Source organism: Scyliorhinus canicula, chromosome 25, assembly GCF_902713615.1.
Source record: "Scyliorhinus canicula chromosome 25, sScyCan1.1, whole genome shotgun sequence".
Lineage (NCBI taxonomy): Eukaryota > Metazoa > Chordata > Chondrichthyes > Carcharhiniformes > Scyliorhinidae > Scyliorhinus > Scyliorhinus canicula.
In genome coordinates, this window is record NC_052170.1 from 24,243,823 (window position 1) to 24,266,970 (window position 23,148).

The window sequence follows — 23,148 nt, forward strand, 5'->3', positions numbered from 1 at the left end:
TTTGCCCCGAGTTGGGGCTACAGGGATATGGTGGGGGTCGGGCCGAGATGGGGTTACAGGGGAAGGACGGGGGGAGTGGGCCGAGGTAGGGTGCTCTTTCAGAGGGACGGTGCAAAGTCGATGGGCTGAGTGGCCTCCTTCTCCACTGTCGGGATCTGATGATTCTGTGGATCTCACTCACATTTCTGTCATTTTTGTCTATTTTGTGCTTCAATAAATCTTTGCTTAATCCTTTCCTCCTGTACCCAGCAGAAAGCCCCACCCCCCAGCTCCACACCCACTGTAACCGCGGAGATCCTGAAGATCAACAACGAGACCTTGGGTAAAATACAGGCAACAACATTTCCTACAGATGAATTGGGTGGATGTATATTTTTGGAAAGGAAGTGTTTATTTTGATGATTTCTGTAATGTTTAGTTTAATTGTGTCTTCACTGGAGTCAGTGAGTGGGACTTCCCGGCCATTCCTATTGGTGTGATTCCGGTCCCACTGACAGAGCCCCCTCCCCCTGCCGTGGGGCGGAGGGTGTAAACACCGGGAAGCCCCATTGACAGCGATGGGACTGAAAGATCCTTCCATTGGCCAATGGCCTCAGGAGCCACAAAACAGGCTGTAGGATGGCCAGGAAAATTGCCCCGTGCCCCGCAGATTCTCTGTTCGGGGTCTCCACTGTTTCACAGATCACCATGGAGATGTACCAGACATTTATCAGGGCTGGGTTATCCCCCAATCCACATCAACTCACAAACAACAACAGGGGACAATTACAAACAGATTTCTGCCAGGTTTTGATTGGTAGTTGGAATGTGTGTGGGCTGGTGGTATCACTGGGTGTGGATTCTGGTGTGAAATAAGAACATAAGACCTAGGAGCAGGAGTCGGCCATCTGGCCCCTCGAGCCTGCTCTGCCATTCAATGAGATCATGGCTGATCTTTTGTGGACTCAGCTCCACTTTCCGGCCGGAACACCATAACCCTTTTTTCCTTTATTCTTCAAAAAATGATCTATCTTTATCTTAAAAACATTTAATGAAGGAGCCTCAACTGCTTCACTGTGCAAGCAATTCCATAGATTCACAACCCTTTGGGTGAAGAAGTTCCTCCGAAGCTCAGTCCTAAATCTACTTCCCCTTATTGTGAGGCGATGCCCCCTAGTTCTGCTTTCACCCGCCAATGGAAACAACCTGCCCGCATCTATCCTATCTATTCCCTTCATAATTGTATATGTTTCTGTCTGATCCCCCCCCCCCCTCATCCTTCTAAATTCCAACGAGTACAGTCCCAGTCTACTCAGCCTCTCCTCATACTCCAACCCCTCCAACTCTGGGATTAACCTAGTGAATCTCCTCTGCAAACCCTCCAGCACCAGTACATTCTTTCTCAGGTAAGGAGATCAAAACTGAGCACAACACTCCAGGTGTGGCCTCACTAACACCTGATACAATTGCAGCATAACCTCCCTAGTCTTAAACTCCATCCCTCAAACAATGAAGGACAAAAAACCTGTTGCACCTGTAAACCAACTTGTTGTGACTCATGCACCAGCACAACCAGGTATTTCTGCACAGCAGCAGGTTTTAATATTTTATTATTGAAATAATAATCCCTTTTGCTGTTATTGCTACCAAAATGGATCTCCTCACAGTTGTCAACATTGTATTCCATCTGCCATACCCTAGCCCATTCACTTAACCTATCCAAATCCCTCTGCAGACTTCCGGTAAATGTGGTGATTTACATTTCAGAATCCAGGACTATGAGTGACAGGGGCTGGATTACATTACCCAATGCAGAGCACATGACACAAGGCACAGTCACCTTTCCCCCTCCAGCCATTCTATTGGGTAAGCTTTGCTCTCCAGGGAGAATTGTCGTCCGCTCTGTTTCCCTCATAAGGAGACAGAGGGTCCCATAGAATGTAGTCAACACTGAGGAACAGGCAATCTTACTGAACCTCCTCCAGCACATACGGGAACACCTCCTGAGGTGTGTCTGTAAGTAGTCAGGTATGAATTAGAATTTAGAATATGCTGAGAGGTGTATCACTGTTTTTGAAGATGGGCTCAGGTCTGTGTGTGTTCTCCAGTCCCAATACAGAGCTCCTGAATGAGCTGTGTCATTGAGGAGACTGGAGATGGATCTGGATGATGAATCCAGCAAGTCACAAACAAGCATGGTTTAGAACAAAGAGAAGAAAGAACAAAGAAATATTACAGCACAGGAACAGGCCCTTCGGCCCTCCAAGCCTGCGCCGCTCCAGATCTAGGAGCAATAGGGTGGTTGTGATGGGAGATTTTAACTTCCCCAACATTGAATGGGATTCGTGTAGTATTAATAGAACATAGAACGATACAGCGCAGTACAGGCCCTTCGGCCCTCGATGTTGCACCGACATGGAAAAAGAAAACTAAAGGCCATCTAACCTACACTATGCCCTTATCATCCATATGCTTATCCAATAAACTTTTAAATGCCCTCAATGTTGGCGAGTTCACTACTGTTGCAGGTAGGGCATTCCACGGCCTCACCACTCTTTGCGTAAAAAACCCACCTCTGACCTCTGTCCTATATCTATTACCCCTCAATTTAAGGCTATGTCCCCTCGTGCTAGCCACCTCCATCCGCGGGAGAAGGCTCTCGCTGTCCACCCTATCTAACCTCTCTGATCATTTTGTATGCCTCTATTAAGTCACCTCTTCACCTTCTTCTCTCTAACGAAAACAACCTCAAGTCCGTCAGCCTTTCCTCATAAGATTTTCCCTCCATACCAGGCAACATCCTGGTAAATCTCCTCTGCACCCGTTCCAAAGCTTCCACGTCCTTCCTATAATGAGGCGACCAGAACTGTACGCAATACTCCAAATGCGGCCGTACTAGAGTTTTGTACAACTGCAACATGACCATCATGGCTCCGGAACTCAATCCCTCTACCAATAAAGGCCAACACACCATAGGCCTTCTTCACAACCCTATAAAACTGGGTGGCAACTTTCAGGGATCTATGTACATGGACACCGAGATCCCTCTGCTCATCCACACTACCAAGAATTTTACCATTAGCCAAATATTCCGCATTCCTGTTATTCTTTCCAAAGTGAATCACCTCACACTTCTCCACATTAAACTCCATTTGCCATCTCTCAGCCCAGATCTGCAGCTTATCTATGTCCCTCTGTAACCTGCAACATCCTTCCGCACTGTCTACAACTCCACCGACTTTTGTGTCGTCTGCAAATTTACTCACCCATCCTTCTGCGCCCTCCTCTAGGTCATTTATAAAAATGATAAACAGCAACGGCCGCAGAACAGATCCTTGTGGTACGCCACTCGTAACTGAACTCCATTCTGAACATTTCCCATCAACTACCACTCTCTGTCTTCTTTCAACTAGCCAATTTCTGATCCACATCTCTAAATCACCCTCAATCCCCAGCCTCCGTATTTTCTGCAATAGCCGACCGTGGGGAACCTTATCAAACGCTTTACTGAAATCCATATACACCACATCAACTGCTCTACCCTCGTCTACCTGTTCAGTCACCTTCTCAAAGAACTCGATAAGGTTTGTGAGGCATGACCTACCCTTCACAAAACCATGCTGACTATCCCTAATCATATTATTCCTATCTAGATGATTATAAATCGTATCTTTTATAATCCTCTCCAAGACCTTACCCACCACAGACGTTAGGCTCACTGGCCTCTAGTTACCGGGGTTATCTCTACTCCCCTTCTTGAACAAAGGGACCACATTTGCTATCCTCCAGTCCTCTGGCACTATTCCTGTAGCCAATGATGACCTACAAATCAAAGCCAAAGGCTCAGCAATCTCTTCCCTGGCTTCCCAGAGAATCCTGGGATAAATCCCATCCGGCCCCGGGGACTTATCTATTTTCACCTTGTCCAGAATTGCCAACACTTCTTCCCTACGCACCTCAATGCCATCTATTCTAATAGCCTGGGTCTCAGCATTCTCCTCCACAATATTATCTTTTTCTTGAGTGAATACTGCCGAAAAGTATTCATTTAGTAATGGAGGCGTAGATGGAGCAGAGTTTGTAAGGAGCATCCAGGAGAGTTTTTTTTAGAGCAGTATGTAAATAGTCCAACTTGGGAAGGGGCCATGCTGGACCTGCTATTGGGGAATGATCCCGGCCAGGTGGTTGATGTTTCAGTCGACGATTAATTTGGAAATAGCGATCACAATTCCATAAATCTTAGAATACTAATGGACAAAGATGAGAGTGGTCCTAAAGGAACAAAATTCGGCAGGAGCTCGGGAATGTGGATTGGGAGCAGCTGTTTAAGGATAAATCCACATTTGAAATGTGGATGTCTTTTAAGGAAAGGTTGATTAGAGTGCAGGACAGACAAGATTAGGGAACCATGGATGACGGGTGAATTTGTGAGACTAGCTAAGATGAAAAAGGAAGCATACATAGGATCGAGGCAACTCAAAATTGATGAAGCTTTGGAGGAATATCGGGAAAGTAGGACGAATCTCAAACACGCAAGAAAGAGGGCTAAAAGGGGTCATGAAATATCTTTGGCTAACAGGGTTAAGGAAAATCCCAAAGCATTTTATTCGTATGTAAGGAGCAAGAGGGTAACTAGAGAAAGGATTGGCCCACTTAAAGACAAAAGAGGGAATTTATGTGTGGACTTAGAGGAAATGGGTGAGATTCTTAATGAGTACTTTGCATCGGTATTCACAAAGGAGAGGGAGAAGACGGATGTTGAGGCTAGGGATGGATGTTTAAATACTCTTGGTCAAGTTGTCATACGGAAGGGGGAAGTTTTAGGTATTCTAAAAGACATTAAGTTGGACAAGTCCCCAGGACCGGATGGGATCTATCCCAGGTTACTGAGGGAAGCGAGGGTCGAAATAGCTGGGGCCTTAACTAATATCTTAGCAGCATCCTTGAGCACGGGTGAGGTCCCGGAGGAATGGAGAATTGCTAATGTTGTCCCTTTGTTTAAGAAGGGTAGCAGGGATAATCCAGGGAATTATAGACCTGTGAGATTGACGTAAGTGGTCGGCAAACTGTTGGAGAATATACTGAGGGATAGGATCTATTTACATATGGAAGAAAATAGACTTATCAGTGATAGACAGCATGGTTTTGTGCAGGGAAGGTCATGTCTTACAAACCTAATAGAATTCTTTGAGGAAGTGAAAGTTAATTGATGAGGGAAGAGCTGTAGATGTCGTGTACATGGACTTTAGTTAGGCTTTTGATAAGGTTTCCCATGGCAGGTTGATGGAAAAAGTGAAGTCGTATGGGGTTCAGGGTATACTAGCTAGATTGATAAAGAACTGGCTGGGCAACAGGAGACAGAGAGTAGTGGTGGAAGGGAGTGTCTCAAAATGGAGAAGGGTGACTAGTGGTGTTCCACAAGGATCCGTGCTCGCACTACTGTTGTTTGTGACCGACATAAATGACCTGGGGGAAGGTATAGGTGGTCTGATTAGCAAGTTTGCAGATGATACTAAGATTGGTGGAGTTGCAGATAGCGAGGAGGACTGTCAGAGAATACAACAAAATATAGATAGATTGGAGAGTTGGGCAGAGAAATGGCAGGTGGAGTTCAATCCAGGCAAATGCGAGGTGATGCATTTGGAAGATCAAATTCAAGAGCGGACTATATGGTCAATGGAAGGATCTTGGGGAAATTGATGTGCAGAGAGATCTGGGAGTTCAGGTCCATTGTACCCTGAAGGTGGCAACGCAGGTTGATAGAGTGGTCAAGAAGGCATACAGCATGCTTGCCTTCATCGGACAGGGTATTGAGTACAAGAGTTGGCAGGTCATGTTACAGTTATATAGGACTTTGGTTCGGCCACATTTGGAATACTGCGTGCAGTTCTGGTTGCCACATTACCAGAAGGATGTGGATGCCTTGGAGAGGGTGCAGAGGAGGTTCACCAGAATGTTGCCTGGTATGGAGGGTGCTAGCAATGAAGAAAGGTTAAGAAGATTAGGATTGTTTTCATTGGAAACCCGCATCTATCCTATCTATTCTGTTCTTGAAAATACAGAAAAATGTATCATTTGAAACATGGAAGTCTGGCAATATCTGATCTGAAAGGATACAGGGAAAGATCCCACAAAAGGTTAATAGCAGCTGCAAAGAGCAGGATTATAAAATGCAGATTCTTGCTCACAAGCAGGCTTATCAAACACACAGGTTTCATGTGGTAAGCTAAAACAATGGCTCACACCTTCATGGAATGTAACTATCTCACGAAGCATCTGGAAAGGTATGGATGAGAGTTTCAATTGAATTAAGTGACGAATGTTTAAAGCAGGCAGGTCTTTCAAGTCATAACCAAGTTAAATTTTAGCATACAGCTAAAAGCAAAGTCTCACACCTTAATTGAAATAAACTCTCTTAGTAAACAACTGGAAAATTAAACGATTCGAAATCACAGAATTAAAAGTAACACCTATTGAAACCAAAGGAACTTTGAACATCACAAAGGATAATGTAATCAGATCTGAGGTGACGCTATGCGCAAAATGAATAATTAGTTGTATTCAAATGTTTACATCAAAGATACCTTTTAACAATCAAAGGGAAATAAGTTAATTTACAATAAGTCTCTAAAAACTTAATAATTGTTAGAAAGAGAATTTAAACCCAGGGAGCAGAAGCAGAAGAGCAACAACAACAATAGAAACAGCAACAGGAGAGAAGTGGAGGAGAACTCAGAGAGAGAGAGAGCTCGGTCATGGGAAAGACAAGGCAAGCAGCCAAGTTTAAACAGTTATACATCTAAGGAAGACTAGAATTTAAACAGGAGTCAGAGTCAGCTTAGAGATAGCTAGCAGAGATGGCTCCTATAGCTCAGTACATGGATCAATAAGACACAGCAACAGAGCTAACCAGCGAATACATCCCAAAATGACCAGAATTTAAAGAAGATTGAGTGTCAAGGTGGGCCTGAAGGTCCCTACAACCAACCAGCGGGATCCAGAAGCAAGATCTTTTTACCTTTCTGTAAAGAAAGAGTTTGCAGCTTTTAAAAGAAAAAATATAATAATAAAATAACTTAACTTAACCTGAAAAAGTGGTTTATTCCTGAAAATCTACGTTACTTACTTAGCAGTGCATGAGCCAGGACATCGTGTTAGAACATAGAACATAGAACATAGAACGATACAGCGCAGTACAGGCCCTTCGGCCCTCGATGTTGCACCGACATGGAAAAAAAAAAACTAAAGGCCATCTAACCTACACTATGCCCTTATCATCCATATGCTTATCCAATAAATTTTTAAATGCCCTCAATGTTGGCGAGTTCACTACTGTTGCAGGTAGGGCATTCCACGGCCTCACCACTCTTTGCGTAAAAAACCCACCTCTGACCTCTGTCCTATATCTATTACCCCTCAATTTAAGGCTATGTCCCCTCGTGCTAGCCACCTCCATCCGCGGGAGAAGGCTCTCGCTGTCCACCCTATCTAACCCTCTGATCATTTTGTATGCCTCTATTAAGTCACCTCTTAACCTTCTTCTCTCTAACGAAAACAACCTCAAGTCCATTAGCCTTTCCTCATAAGATTTTCCCTCCATACCAGGCAACATCCTGGTAAATCTCCTCTGCACCCGTTCCAAAGCTTCCACGTCCTTCCTATAATGAGGCGACCAGAACTGTACGCAATACTCCAAATGCGGCCGTACCAGAGTTTGGTACAGCTGCATCATGACCTCATGGCTCCGGAACTCAATCCCTCTACCAATAAAGGCCAACACACCATAGGCCTTCTTCACAACCCTATCAACCTGGGTGGCAACTTTCAGGGATCTATGTACATGGACACCGAGATCCCTCTGCTCATCCACACTACCAAGAATTTTACCATTAGCCAAATATTCCGCATTCCTGTTATTCTTTCCAAAGTGAATCACCTCACACTTCTCCACATTAAACTCCATTTGCCACCTCTCAGCCCAGCTCTGCAGCTTATCTATGTCCCTCTGTAACCTGCAACATCCTTCCGCACTGTCTACAACTCCACCGACTTTAGTGTCGTCTGCAAATTTACTCACCCATCCTTCTGCGCCCTCCTCTAGGTCATTTATAAAAATGACAAACAGCAACGGCCCCAGAACAGATCCTTGTGGTACGCCACTCGTAACTGAACTCCATTCTGAACATTTCCCATCAACTACCACTCTCTGTCTTCTTTCAACTAGCCAATTTCTGATCCACATCTCTAAATCACCCTCAATCCCCAGCCTCCGTATTTTCTGCAATAGCCGACCGTGGGGAACCTTATCAAACGCTTTACTGAAATCCATATACACCACATCAACTGCTCTACCCTCGTCTACCTGTTCAGTCACCTTCTCAAAGAACTCGATAAGGTTTGTGAGGCATGACCTACCCTTCACAAAACCATGCTGACTATCCCTAATCATATTATTCCTATCTAGATGATTATAAATCGTATCTTTTATAATCCTCTCCAAGACTTTACCCACCACAGACGTTAGGCTCACCGGCCTATAGTTACCGGGGTTATCTCTACTCCCCTTCTTGAACAAAGGGACCACATTTGCTATCCTCCAGTCCTCTGGCACTATTCCTGTAGCCAAAGGCTCAGCAATCTCTTCCCTGGCTTCCCAGAGAATCCTAGGATAAATCCCATCCGGCCCCGGGGACTTATCTATTTTCACCTTGTCCAGAATTGCCAACACTTCTTCCCTACGCACCTCAATGCCATCTATTCTAATAGCCTGGGTCTCAGCATTCTCCTCCACAATATTATCTTTTTCTTGAGTGAATACTGACGAAAAGTATTCATTTAGTATCTCGCTTATCTCCTCAGCCTCCACACACAACTTCCCACCACTGTCCTTGACTGGCCCTACTCTTACCCTAGTCATTCTTTTATTCCTGACATACCTATAGAAAGCTTTTGGGTTTTCCTTGATCCTACCTGCCAAAGACTTCTCATGTCCCCTCCTTGCTCGTCTCAGCTCTCTCTTTAGATCCTTCCTCGCTTTCTTGTAACTATCAAGCGCCCCAACTGAAACTTCACGCCTCATCTTCACATAGGCCTCCTTCTTCCTCTTAACAAGAGATTCCACTTCTTTGGTAAACCACGGTTCCCTCGCTCGACCCCTTCCTCCCTGCCTGACTGGTACGTACTTATCAAGAACATGCAATAGCTGTTCCTTGAACAAGCTCCACATATCCAGTGTGCCCAACCCTTGCAGCCTACTTCTCCAACCAACACATCCTAAGTCATGTCTAATGGCATCATAATTGCCCTTCCCCCAGCTATAACTCTTGCTCTGCGGGGTATACTTATCCCTTTCCATCACTAACGTAAAGGTCACCGAATTGTGGTCACTGTCTCCAAAGTGTTCACCTACCTCCAGATCTAACACCTGGCCTGGTTCATTACCCAAAACCAAATCCAAAGTGGCCTCACCTCTTGTTGGCCTGTCAACATATTGTGTCAGAAAACCCTCCTGCACACATTGTACAAAGAACGACCCATCCAATGTACTCGAATTATATCTTTTCCAGTCAATATTAGGAAAGTTAAAGTCTCCCATAACAACTACCCTGTTACTTTCGCTCTTTTCCAGAATCATCTTCGCCATCCTTTCCTCTACATCTCTAGAACTATTAGGTGGCCTATAGAAAACTCCCAACAGGGTGACCTCTCCTTTCCTGTTTCTAACCTCAGCCCATACTACCTCGGAAGAAGAGTCCCCATCTTGCATCCTTTCTACCACCGTAATACTGTCCTTGACTAGCAGCGCCACACCTCCCCCTCTTTTGCTCCCTTCTCTGACCTTACTAAAGCACCTAAACCCCGGAACCTGCAACAACCATTCCTGTCCCTGCTCTATCCATGTCTCTGAAATGGCCACAACATCGAAGTCCCAGGTACCAACCCATGCTGCCAGTTCCCCTACCTTATTTCGTATACTCCTGGCATTGAAATAGACACACTTCAAACCACAGACCTGAACACTGCCGCCCTCCTGCGAAGTCAAAACTGTGCTCCTGACCTCTCTACTCTCAATCTCCCGTACCCCAAAACTACAATCCAGGTTCCCATGCCCCTGCTGAATTAGTTTAAACCCCCCCAAAGAGTGTTAATTACGCCCAGCCGGTTTTTTTGCTTTCTCCATGGCATCCAGCGTGGAGGCCTAGAATATTAGAAGTTTCTAGGTAAAGCGAGGCTAGAATATTAGAAGTTTCTAGCTGTGCAGAATGGGGGCTAGAGTAGGGGCTAGAATATTAGAAGTTTCTAGCTGATCAGAATGGGGGCTAGAGTAGGGGCTAGAATATTAGAAGTTTCTAGTTCCCAAGAAACGGTTGGAATATTAGAAATTTCTAACCGGCACAAAGGCTAAAATATTAGAAGTTTCTGGTCTATGTGTGAGTCAGACTTTACATGCCGAGTTTAGTCTGGAAAGTCATTTGTGATTGACTTTCGTAAGGATATTCTGTGGATCGAGGGGACTGAAACTCAGGTTGGGTGTGAATTAGCAGACTAGAAGATGCTGACCCTGAGTGAAAGTCTGCAAGACATCTTGGTGACAGCACTAAAAGTCTTGCATCCATTACTAGTAAAAGGAGGCCAAAAAATAAATCGTCCTTAGAGTAAGGCAGATTGTGCGGAAATTTTCTGGAAAATAGGGACGCCTAGAATCTTCAGAGACCAATAACCAATCGACCCTTAACTAAAACAGGAAGATAGCGCCTTAGTCAGCATTGGATAGGGCCCAGAAAGGGTACTTATCCTTAATTTCAGATTGCAACTGAAAGGGAGAACCAGGAACAGAACTTGAATTCCGAAAAATGGCAATGAGAATAATCCTCTTGCTCTGAAATATGGTCAAAAGAGTTGTAACAATGAAACAAGAGTGGAAAAGCTTAACAGAGGCAAAAAAAAACTCCTGCAGAAGTGAAACTTATCAGCATGGAGGGGTCTCAATTTTTGTTAAGAGTAACTAAAACCCTGCAGAATAGAGGTCCAAGATCTCAGTGGATAAATGTGAGTGTGTGTTTAATAAGGATTTGTGAAATCCTGCAGAGTAAAGATCCAAGATCTGAGTGGATGAATGAGTGTGTGTATGTCTAATAAGGAATTGTGAATTTCCTTTAAATATAGAATTTACAGTGCAGAAGGAGGCCATTCGGCCTATTGAGTCTGCACCGGCTCTTGGAAAGAGCACCCTACCCAAGGTCAACACCTCCCCCTATCCCAATAACCCCTCACCCAACACTAAGGGCAATTTTGGACACTAAGGGCAATTTATCATGGCCAATCCACCTAACCTGCACATTTTTGGACTGTGGGAGGAAACCAGAGCACCCGGAGGAAACCCACGCAGACACGGGGAGGATGTGGAGACTCCGCACAGACAGTGACCCAAGCCGGAATCGAACCTGGGACCCTGGAGCTGTGAATCCATTGTGCTATCCACAATGCTACCCTGCTGCACAAAATGTTTGTATTTTTAAAAAATGTTGTATTTTGTAAAGCTGATTTTCACATAAATTGGAAGTTATAAATGGCAGGAAGAAATGTGATCCGTATGATGAGTAAATCAGTATGTTCAGAACTAAATTGGTCTCAGAATAAACAGATAAAGAGTTTGTGCTGGGCAGCAGTCAGCTGTTGCAGACTTTGAAACTGCTGCCTTGAAATTGACACTGCAGGCTCCGCAGGGTCCTAGTGCCTGACCAACACTTAGTATCACTATCTTAAATAATGATGTTTAGAATGTTAAATACCTTGAAGAAGGAGCATTAGAGAATAAAGATATTGGACCAGGAGTTAGATTAGGAGAATTAATTGCAGTATCAGGAAATGAGAATCTGATTGCAGGAAAAGATTTAATAAAAATTGATGCAGAAACATAAAGATATTAAAACCAATTGATAATACAGAGGAAGTTTGTGTGAAGCTACCAATTAAAACTGCAGGAAAAATAATCCATGAAGTTGTAAAATGTAAAGATGAGATTGTTCAGATTCTGGGTAAACATACAGTTGAATTAGAGAAGCATGGTGTCTGGAGCAAAAGACATTGTATCACAATTAAAGCACATGATCCAATTGGTGGGAAGACAGTGAATTAAAACCTGTTAGCAGCATTGGTTGGACAGATGATCAAGTTAAAATGTCATGTTTGGAACTTACTTTCATAAAAATCTGGTCGTAATCAAAATAAAGTAATTAAAGTAAATGCAGTAGCAATATCAGGAAAGTATCGGTAAGGTTTTGACCAGATTAGATCACTGGGTGAGCAGAGGAGGAGTTTGAGATTCTTCGAATCTCACTCAGGGGTGCAATGACAAAAGGAGGAAGCTTAACAGGCTTTAATTGCATGATGTACAACAATGATAAGGAAAATAAACCAGTTCAAAAAGAAATGGTGGCAAAAGAAATCCGGAAGTCCTGGAGAGGGCACTTCTGGGGGAATCCAAATGAAAACAGAAGGTACAAATTAAAGAATAGGGCCCTCTCCACCCTTGATCTGTTCATTTGATTTTTCAGATGGAAAAAATAAATAACAAACCAGTTTACACGAAGGAAGAGAACTACACTCCAGAGAAGAATCTTTTAGACAGGATTTGGGGAAAACTAATGATACAATTGGCTACATATTTGAGGGAATTAAATGCCAAAATCCGGAGGAAAACTTTATGGGTTAGAAACAAATCAAAATATCAAATTATTACTGAACAGTGAAACCTCCGGTCAGACATCTCTAACTGGACATCAGCTGATGGATGATCTGTGGTTTCCACGGGGTATGTACTACGCGGTGGAGTTATTAAGGGTCTCGGCAGACAGCAGCGACTGATGAGGAACCCCAACATGATAAATGACAATCATTTAAGAATTTTTGTAGCTTGATGCCACGGTGGGAAAATTGTTACCAATGCAGCAAAACAATATTGCATTGAAGAGCTGTAATCGTTATTAAAGAAAGAAATGTCATGCAAATTGGTCGGGACTGCTATATATATGATAAGGGGGGTATGTGTGTTGTTAAAGAACTTGATCCGCATTTCTAAACTGTGTGAATGTTTTAATAGAGGGGTAGTTTCGTGTGTTTTCTTGATTTAACTACATAGAACATTATGAATAATATTGATGTTGTTTATATGCCATATTTAGTATGTAATAATTATTCGTCCCAAAGCCACGAAGGGATGTTTCGATATTGTACTTTATTTCTAGTATTTAAATTGTGATAACAGTTGCAAATACATAAAGTTGCAACACAGTCTATTTGTATGGTTAGGTAATGAGTATTGTGTTAAGGTAAGACTTAATTTTTTTTACTGTGTATTTAACAATAGGGAGAATTTATGTTGAAAAGTGACAGTTCAATGTGGTTTTGCAAATGCTGTAATGGAAAATATACACTTTAATGTTGTAAGGGAAATGATGACAGACGAAAAGGATTTGAAGGAAATTTGTCAGAAAGACATTCTCTCATGTAAACCAGGGGTTGGCAGACATACATGCTTCACGACAATGTTAGACATTAATGTGGGGAAGTTAGGAATATAAGCAGGATCAATTGAACCTTTTAAATTAATGAAGCAAGGGGATCAGTGGGTGGTACATGATATCATAATTACCATTCCAATGAGAAACGGAAAGCAATTTGGATGACGGAAAAATGGGACACCTAACAGCCAGTGATGGACAAAAGACCTTTTTGGTTACTAATGGACTGAGGTGTGTGCTGTTTCTGAGGGACATGAGGAAGCTTCTATGGCGCTGCTACCCCAAGGAAGTAAAATGCTTTGGAGGTAGTAAAACACACGGAAAGCAATTGTGTTACTTTCCTGAGCGGCTATGGCTATGGTTCACGGTAATTGGACTTGAGGAAGAAAAACAAGACTCTTATCGACACTGGTCTGAGATATGGATACATATACGAGTTTATTTTGGTGCACAAATTAAAATTGCAACACATGCATACAAATGACAAAGATCGGGGATATATGTTAGTACAATTGGATGGGGGGGGACAATTAACCAAATAATATAGTTATGTTTCAAATGTCAAGACGGGGTGTTCTTGAAAATACAGGAAAATGTGTCATTTGAAACATGGAAGTCTGGCAATATCTAGTCTGAGAGGATATATGGGAAAGATCCCACAAAAGGTTAATAGCAGCTGCAAAGAGCAGGATTATAAAATGCAGATTCTTGCTCACAAACAGGTTTATCAAACACACAGGTTTCATGTGGTAAGCTAAAACAATGGCTCACACCTTAATGGAATGTAACTATCTCAGGAAGCATCTGGAAAGGTATGGATGAGAGTTTCATAGAACATAGAACATAGAACATAGAACGATACAGCGCAGTACAGGCCCTTCGGCCCTCGATGTTGCACCGACATGGAAAAAAAAACTAAAGGCCATCTAACCTACACTATGCCCTTATCATCCATATGCTTATCCAATAAATTTTTAAATGCCCTCAATGTTGGCGAGTTCACTACTGTTGCAGGTAGGGCATTCCACGGCCTCACCACTCTTTGCGTAAAAAACCCACCTCTGACCTCTGTCCTATATCTATTACCCCTCAATTTAAGGCTATGTCCCCTCGTGCTAGCCACCTCCATCCGCGGGAGAAGGCTCTCGCTGTCCACCCTATCTAACCCTCTGATCATTTTGTATGCCTCTATTAAGTCACCTCTTAACCTTCTTCTCTCTAACGAAAACAACCTCAAGTCCATCAGCCTTTCCTCATAAGATTTTCCCTCCATACCAGGCAACATCCTGGTAAATCTCCTCTGCACCCGTTCCAAAGCTTCCACGTCCTTCCTATAATGAGGCGACCAGAACTGTACGCAATACTCCAAATGCGGCCGTACCAGAGTTTGGTACAGCTGCATCATGACCTCATGGCTCCGGAACTCAATCCCTCTACCAATAAAGGCCAACACACCATAGGCCTTCTTCACAACCCTATCAACCTGGGTGGCAACTTTCAGGGATCTATGTACATGGACACCGAGATCCCTCTGCTCATCCACACTACCAAGAATTTTACCATTAGCCAAATATTCCGCATTCCTGTTATTCTTTCCAAAGTGAATCACCTCACACTTCTCCACATTAAACTCCATTTGCCACCTCTCAGCCCAGCTCTGCAGCTTATCTATGTCCCTCTGTAACCTGCAACATCCTTCCGCACTGTCTACAACTCCACCGACTTTAGTGTCGTCTGCAAATTTACTCACCCATCCTTCTGCGCCCTCCTCTAGGTCATTTATAAAAATGACAAACAGCAACGGCCCCAGAACAGATCCTTGTGGTACGCCACTCGTAACTGAACTCCATTCTGAACATTTCCCATCAACTACCACTCTCTGTCTTCTTTCAACTAGCCAATTTCTGATCCACATCTCTAAATCACCCTCAATCCCCAGCCTCCGTATTTTCTGCAATAGCCGACCGTGGGGAACCTTATCAAACGCTTTACTGAAATCCATATACACCACATCAACTGCTCTACCCTCGTCTACCTGTTCAGTCACCTTCTCAAAGAACTCGATAAGGTTTGTGAGGCATGACCTACCCTTCACAAAACCATGCTGACTATCCCTAATCATATTATTCCTATCTAGATGATTATAAATCGTATCTTTTATAATCCTCTCCAAGACTTTACCCACCACAGACGTTAGGCTCACCGGCCTATAGTTACCGGGGTTATCTCTACTCCCCTTCTTGAACAAAGGGACCACATTTGCTATCCTCCAGTCCTCTGGCACTATTCCTGTAGCCAATGATGACCTAAAAATCAAAGCCAAAGGCTCAGCAATCTCTTCCCTGGCTTCCCAGAGAATCCTAGGATAAATCCCATCCGGCCCCGGGGACTTATCTATTTTCACCTTGTCCAGAATTGCCAACACTTCTTCCCTACGCACCTCAATGCCATCTATTCTTATAGCCTGGGTCTCAGCATTCTCCTCCACAATATTATCTTTTTCTTGAGTGAATACTGATGAAAAGTATTCATTTAGTATCTCGCTTATCTCCTCAGCCTCCACACACAACTTCCCACCACTGTCCTTGACTGGCCCTACTCTTACCCTAGTCATTCTTTTATTCCTGACATACCTATAGAAAGCTTTTGGGTTTTCCTTGATCCTACCTGCCAAAGACTTCTCATGTCCCCTCCTTGCTCGTCTCAGCTCTCTCTTTAGATCCTTCCTCGCTTCCTTGTAACTATCAAGCGCCCCAACTGAAACTTCACGCCTCATCTTCACATAGGCCTCCTTCTTCCTCTTAACAAGAGATTCCACTTCTTTGGTATACCACGGTTCCCTCGCTCGACCCCTTCCTCCCTGCCTGACTGGTACGTACTTATCAAGAACATGCAATAGCTGTTCCTTGAACAAGCTCCACATATCCAGTGTGCCCAACCCTTGCAGCCTACTTCTCCAACCAACACATCCTAAGTCATGTCTAATGGCATCATAATTGCCCCTCCCCCAGCTATAACTCTTGCTCTGCGGGGTATACTTATCCCTTTCCATCACTAACGTAAAGGTCACCGAATTGTGGTCACTGTCTCCAAAGTGTTCACCTACCTCCAGATCTAACACCTGGCCTGGTTCATTACCCAAAACCAAATCCAAAGTGGCCTCACCTCTTGTTGGCCTGTCAACATATTGTGTCAGAAAACCCTCCTGCACACATTGTACAAAGAACGACCCATCCAATGTACTCGAACTATATCTTTTCCAGTCAATATTAGGAAAGTTAAAGTCTCCCATAACAACTACCCTGTTACTTTCGCTCTTTTCCAGAATCATCTTCGCCATCCTTTCCTCTACATCTCTAGAACTATTAGGTGGCCTATAGAAAACTCCCAACAGGGTGACCTCTCCTTTCCTGTTTCTAACCTCAGCCCATACTACCTCGGAAGAAGAGTCCCCATCTTGCATCCTTTCTACCACCGTAATACTGTCCTTGACTAGCAGCGCCACACCTCCCCCTCTTTTGCCCCCTTCTCTGACCTTACTAAAGCACCTAAACCCCGGAACCTGCAACAACCATTCCTGTCCCTGCTCTATCCATGTCTCTGAAATGGCCACAACATCGAAGTCCCAGGTACCAACCCATGCTGCCAGTTCCCCTACCTTATTTCGTATACTCCTGGCATTGAAATAGACACACTTCAAACCACAGACCTGAACACTGCCGCCCTCCTGCGAAGTCAAAACTGTGCTCCTGACCTCTCTACTCTCAATCTCTCGCACCCCAAAACTACAATCCAGGTTCCCATGCCCCTGCTGAATTAGTTTAAACCCCCCCAAAGAGCACTAACAAATCTCCCCCCCAGGATATTGGTGCCCCTCAGGTTCAGATGTAGACCATCCTGTCTATAGAGGTCCCACCTTCCCCAGAAAGAGCCCCAGTTATCCAGAAATCTGAATCCCTCCCGCCTGCACCATCCCTGTAGCCACGTGTTTAATTGCTCTCTCTCCCTATTCCTCATCTCACTATCACGTGGCACGGGCAACAACCCAGAGATAACAACTCTGTTTGTTCTCGCTCTGAGCTTCCATCCTAGCTCCCTAAAGGCCTGCCTGACATCCTTGTCCCCTTTCCTACCTATGTCGTTAGTGCCAATGTGGACTACGACTTGGGGCTGCTCCCCCTCCCCCTTAAGGACCCGGAAAACACGATCCGAGACATCACGTACCCTTGCACCTGGGAGGCAACATACCAAACGTGAGTCTCTCTCGCTCCCACAAAATCTCCTATCTGTGCCCCTGACTATTGAGTCCCCAATTACTAATGTTCTACTCCTTTCCCCCCTTCCCTTCTGAGCAACAGGGACAGACTCCGTGCCAGAGGCCCGTACCCCATGGCTTACCCCTGGTAAGTCGTCCCCCCCACAAGTATCCAAAACGGTATACTTGTTACTCAGGGGAACGATCGCAGGGGGTCCCTGCACTGACTGCTTCTTCCCAGTCCCTCTTACAGTTACCCATCTATCTCCAGTCTTTGGTGTAACTACTTCCCTGAAGCTCCTATCTATGACCCCCTCTGCCTCCCGAATGATCCGAAGTTCATCCAGCTCAAGCTCCAGGTCCCTAACACGGTTTTTGAGGAGCTGGAGTTGGGTGCACTTCCCACAGAATAAATCAGCAGGGACACTGACTGCGTCCCTCACCTCAAACATTCTGCAGGAGGAGCATTGTACTGCCTTCCCTGACATCCCCTCTAGATTAAAAAAAAACAAGAAAAAGAAAAAGAAAGGAAGAGCTTACCTGATATTACCTCAAACCCTGATCCCGCTGAAAGGTAAGCAAATTTAAAGACACTCACTCACATTCAATTGGATTAAGTGACGAATGTTTAAAGCAGGCAGGTCTTTCAAGTCATAACCAAGTTAAATTATAGCATACAGCTAAAAGCAAAGTCTCACACCTTAATTGAAATAAACTCTCTTAGGAAACAACTGGAAAATTAATCGACTCAAAATCACAGAATAAAAAGTAACACCTATTGAAACCAAAGGAACTTTGAACATCACAAAGGATAATGCAATCAAATCTGAGGTGACGTTATGCCCAAAATGAATAATTAGTGGTATTCAAATGTTTACATCAAAGATACTTTTTAACAATCAGAGGGAAATAAGTTAATTTACAATAGGACTCTAAAAACTTAATAAGTGCCTTTTAAACACAAATTCTTTATTGGGTTTATTAGTCACGATCGATCTTCGATTGATGACCCTTAATTTTGGATGTCCCACAAACATAAACATTTGGTCTATGGTGTGCTAGCGTTCATTAGCAGAGGGATTGAATTTAAGAGCCGTGAGGTGATGATGCAGCTGTACAAAACCTTGGTAAGGCCACATTTGGAGTACTGTGTGCAGTTCTGGTCACCTCATTTTAGGAAGGATGTGGAAGCTTTGGAAAAGGTGCAAAGGAGATTTACCAGGATGTTGCCTGGAATGGAGAGTAGGTCTTACGAGGAAAGGTTGAGGGTGCTTGGCCTTTTCTCAATCGAACGGAGAAGGATGAGGGGCGACTTGATAGATCAGGGGAATAGATAGAGTAGACAGTCAGAGACTTTTTCCCCGGGTGGAATAAACCATTACAAGGGGACATAAATTTAAGGTGAATGGTGGAAGATATAGGGGGGATGTCAGAGGTAGGTTCTTTACCCAGAGAGTAGTGGGCGCATGGAATGCACTGCCTGTGGAAATAGTTGAGTTGGAAACATTAGGGGCCTTCAAGCGGCAATTGGATAGATACATGGATTACGGTAGAATGATGGGGTGTAGATTAATTTGTTCTTAATCTGGGACAAAAGCTCAGCACAACATTGTGGGCCGAAGGGCCTGTTCTGTGCTGTATTTTTCTATGTTCTATGTTCTATGTAATTGTTAGAAAGAGAATATAAACCCAGGGGACAGAAACAGAAGAGCAACAACAACAAGAGAAACAGCAACATGAGAGAAGGGGAGGAGAACTCGGAGAGAGAGAGAGAGCACGGCCATGGGAAAGACAAGGCAAGCAGCCGAGTTTAAACAGTTATACATCCAAGGAAGACTAGAAATTACACAGGAGTCAGAGTCAGCTTAGAGATAGCTAGCAGAGTTGGCTCCTGTAGCTCAGTACATGGATCAACAAGACACAGCACAGAGCTAACCAGCGGATATAACTCAAAATGACCAGAATTTAAAGAAGATTGAGTGTCAAGGTGGGCCTGAAGGTCCCTACAACCAACCAGCAGGATCCAGAAGCAAGATCTTTTTACCTTTCTGTAAAGAAAGTGTTTGCAGCTTTTAAAAGAAAAAATATAATAATAAAATAACTTAACTTAACCTGAAAAAGTGGATTATTCCTGAAAATCTACGTTACTTACTTAGCAACACAGGACACAGGACATCGATGCTACTAAGTGGTAAGTAGATAAAATCTTCGGAGAAGGTATGGGTTATACTGGGGGATAACTTGAAAATATAGTTTGACCTGAATAGCACCCATCGAAGCCTGCATCGGAGTGAGGGAGTGAGAATCCCTGTTCACCATTTAGAATATCGACCCTTTTTTGGTATGGGGGGAATTCTAATAATGTGGTGAGTTTTCAAAAACAATTCCCTTCATAATTTTATATGTTTCTGTAAGGTCCCCCCCCCCCCCCCCCCCCCCCCCCCCCCCCCCCCCCCCCCCCCCCGTCATCCTTCTAAATTTCTAAATTCCAACGAGTACAGTCCAAGACTACTCAACCTCTCCTCATAATCCAACCCCTTCAGATTTGGGATTAAACTAGTCTCCTCTGCACACCCTCCAGCACCAGTACATTCTTTCTCAGGTAAGGAGACCAAAACTGAACACAACACTCCAGGTGTGGCCTCACTAACACCTGATACAATTGCAGCATAACCTCGCTAGTCTTAAATTCCATCCCTCAAACAATGAAGACAAAAAACCTGTTGCACCTGTAAACCAACTTGTTGTGACTCATGCACCAGCACAACCAGGTATTTCTGCACAGCAGCAGGTTTTAATATTTTATTATGGCGTGGATGGAACAGAGTTTTTAAGGAGCATCCAGGAGAGTTTTTTTTAGAGCAGTATGTAAATAGTCCAACTCGGGAAGGGGCCATGCTGGACCTGGTATTGGGGAATGATCCCGGCCAGGTGGTTGATGTTTCAGTCGGCGATTGCTTTGGGAATAGCGATTACAATTCCATAAATTTTAGAATACTAATGGCCAAAGATGAGAATGGTCCTAAAGGAACAAAATTCGGCAGGAGCTCTGGAATGTGGATTGGGAGCAGCTGTTTAAGGATAAATCCACATTTGAAATGTGGAAGTCTTTTAAGGAAAGGTTGATTAGAGTGCAGGACAGACATGTTCCTGTGAAAATGAAAGATAGAAATGGCAAGATTAGGGAACCATGGATGACAGGTGAAATTGTGAGACTAGCTAAGATGAAAAAGGAAGCATACATAGGATCGAGGCAACTCAAAACGGATGAAGCTTTGGAGGAAATTCGGGAAAGCTTCTTAATTGTGTCTTCACTGGAGTCAGTGTGTGGGACTTCCCGGCCATTCCTATTGGTGTGATTCCGGTCCCACTGACAGAGCCCCCTCCCCCTGCCGTGGGGCGGAGGGTGTAAACACCGGGAAGCCCCATTGACAGCGATGGGACTGAAAGATCCTTCCACTGGCCAATGGCCTCAGGAGCCACAAAACAGGCTGTAGGATGGCCAGGAAAATTGCCCCGTGCCCCTCAGATTCTCTGTTCGGGGTCTCCACTGTTTCACAGATCACCATGGAGATGTACCAGACATTTAGCAGGGCTGGGTTATCCCCCAATCCACATCAACTCACAAACAACAACAGGGGACAATTACAAACAAATTTCTATTAGTTTTCGATTGGCGGTTGGAATGTGTGTGGGTTGGTGGTTTAACTGGGCGTGGATTCTGGTGTGAAATAAGAACATAAGAACTAGGAGCAGAAGTCGGCCATCTGGCCCCTCGAGCCTGCTCTGCCATTCAATGAGATCATGGCTGATCTTTTGTGGACTCAGCTCCACTTTCTGGCCGGAACACCATAACCCTTTTTTCCTTTATTCATCAAAAAATAATCTATCTTTATCTTAAAAACATTTAATGAAGGAGCCTCAATTGCTTCACTGGGCAAGGAATTCCATTGATTCACAACCCTTTGGGTGAAGAAGTTCCTCCGAAGCTCAGTCCTAAATCTACTTCCCCTTATTGTGAGGCGATGCCCCCTCGTTCTGCTTTCACCCGCCAGTGGAAACAACCTGCCCCCATCTATCCTATCTATTCCCTTCATAATTGTATATGTTTCTGTATGATCCACCCCCTCATCCTTCTAAATTCCAACGAGTACAGTCCCAGTCTACTCAACCTCTCCTCATAATCCAACTCCTTCAGTTCTGGGATTAACCTCGTGAATCTCCTCTACACCCTCCAGCACCAGTACATTCTTTCTCAGGTAAGGAGACCAAAACTGAGCACAACACTCCAGGTGTGGCCTCACTAACACCTGATACAATTGCAGCATAACCTCGCTAGTCTTAAATTCCATCCCTCAAACAATGAAGGACAAAAAACCTGATGCACCTGTAAACCAACTTGTTGTGACTCATGCACCAGCACAACCAGGTATTTCTGCACAGCAGCAGGTTTTAATATTTTATTATTGAAATAATAATCCCTTTTGCTGTTATTCCTACCAAAATGGATCTCCTCACAGTTGTCAACATTGTATTCCATCTGCCATACCCTAGCCCATTCACTTAACCTATCCAAATCCCTCTGCAGACTTCCGGTAAATGTGGTGATTTACATTTCAGAATCCAGCACTGTGAGTGACAGGGGCTGGATTACATTACCCAATGCAGAGCACATGACACAAGGCACAGTCACATTTCCCCCTCCAGCCATTCTATTGGATAAGCTTTGCTCTCCAGGGAGCAAATCAGAATTGTCGTCCGGTCTGTTTCCCTCATAAGGAGACAGAGGGTCCCATAGGCAGAAGTCAACACTGAGGAACAGGCAATCTTACTGAACCTCCTCCAGCTCACACCGGAACACCTCCTGAGGCTCCGGTAAGTAATCAGGTATGAATTAGAATTTAGAATATGTTGAGAGTTTTATCACTGTTTTTGAAGATGTGCTCAAGTCTGTGTGTGTTCTCCAGTCCCAATACAGAGCTCCTGAATGAGCTGTGTCATTGAGGAGACTGGAGATGGATCTGAATGATGAATCCAGTAAGTCACAAACAAGCATGGTTTAGAACAAAGAGAACAAAGAACAAAGAAATATTTAAGCACAGGAACAGGCCCTTCGGCCCTCCAAGCCTGTGCCGATCCAGATCCTCTATCTGAAACTGTCGCCTATTTTCTAAGGATCTGTATCCCTCTGCTCCCTGCCCTTTCATGTATCTGTCCAAAATACGCTATCGTGCCCACCTCTACCACCTCTGTCGGCAATGCGTTCCAGGCACCCACCACCCTCTGCGTAAAGGATTTTCCAGGCATATCTCCCTTAAACTTTTCCCCTCTCACCTTGAACTCGTGACCCCTAGTAATTGAGTCCCCCACTCAGGGATAAAGCTTCTTGCT

At 44.1% G+C, this 23,148-nt stretch overlaps 1 protein-coding gene across 3 annotated transcripts in view; it reads left to right on the forward strand.

The window, feature by feature from the left end:
* Positions 1 to 337: 337 nt before the first annotated feature.
* The window catches only part of LOC119957095 (pancreatic secretory granule membrane major glycoprotein GP2-like), a 63,764-nt gene continuing 40,953 nt past the window's right edge, over positions 338 to 23,148 (forward strand). For all 3 annotated transcript variants that reach the window (XM_038784785.1, XM_038784786.1, XM_038784787.1), the window contains exon 1: positions 338 to 361. In XM_038784785.1, coding sequence (XP_038640713.1) covers positions 353 to 361 — 9 coding nt within the window. In that variant the 5' untranslated portion in view covers positions 338 to 352. The remainder of the gene's footprint in view (positions 362 to 23,148) is intronic.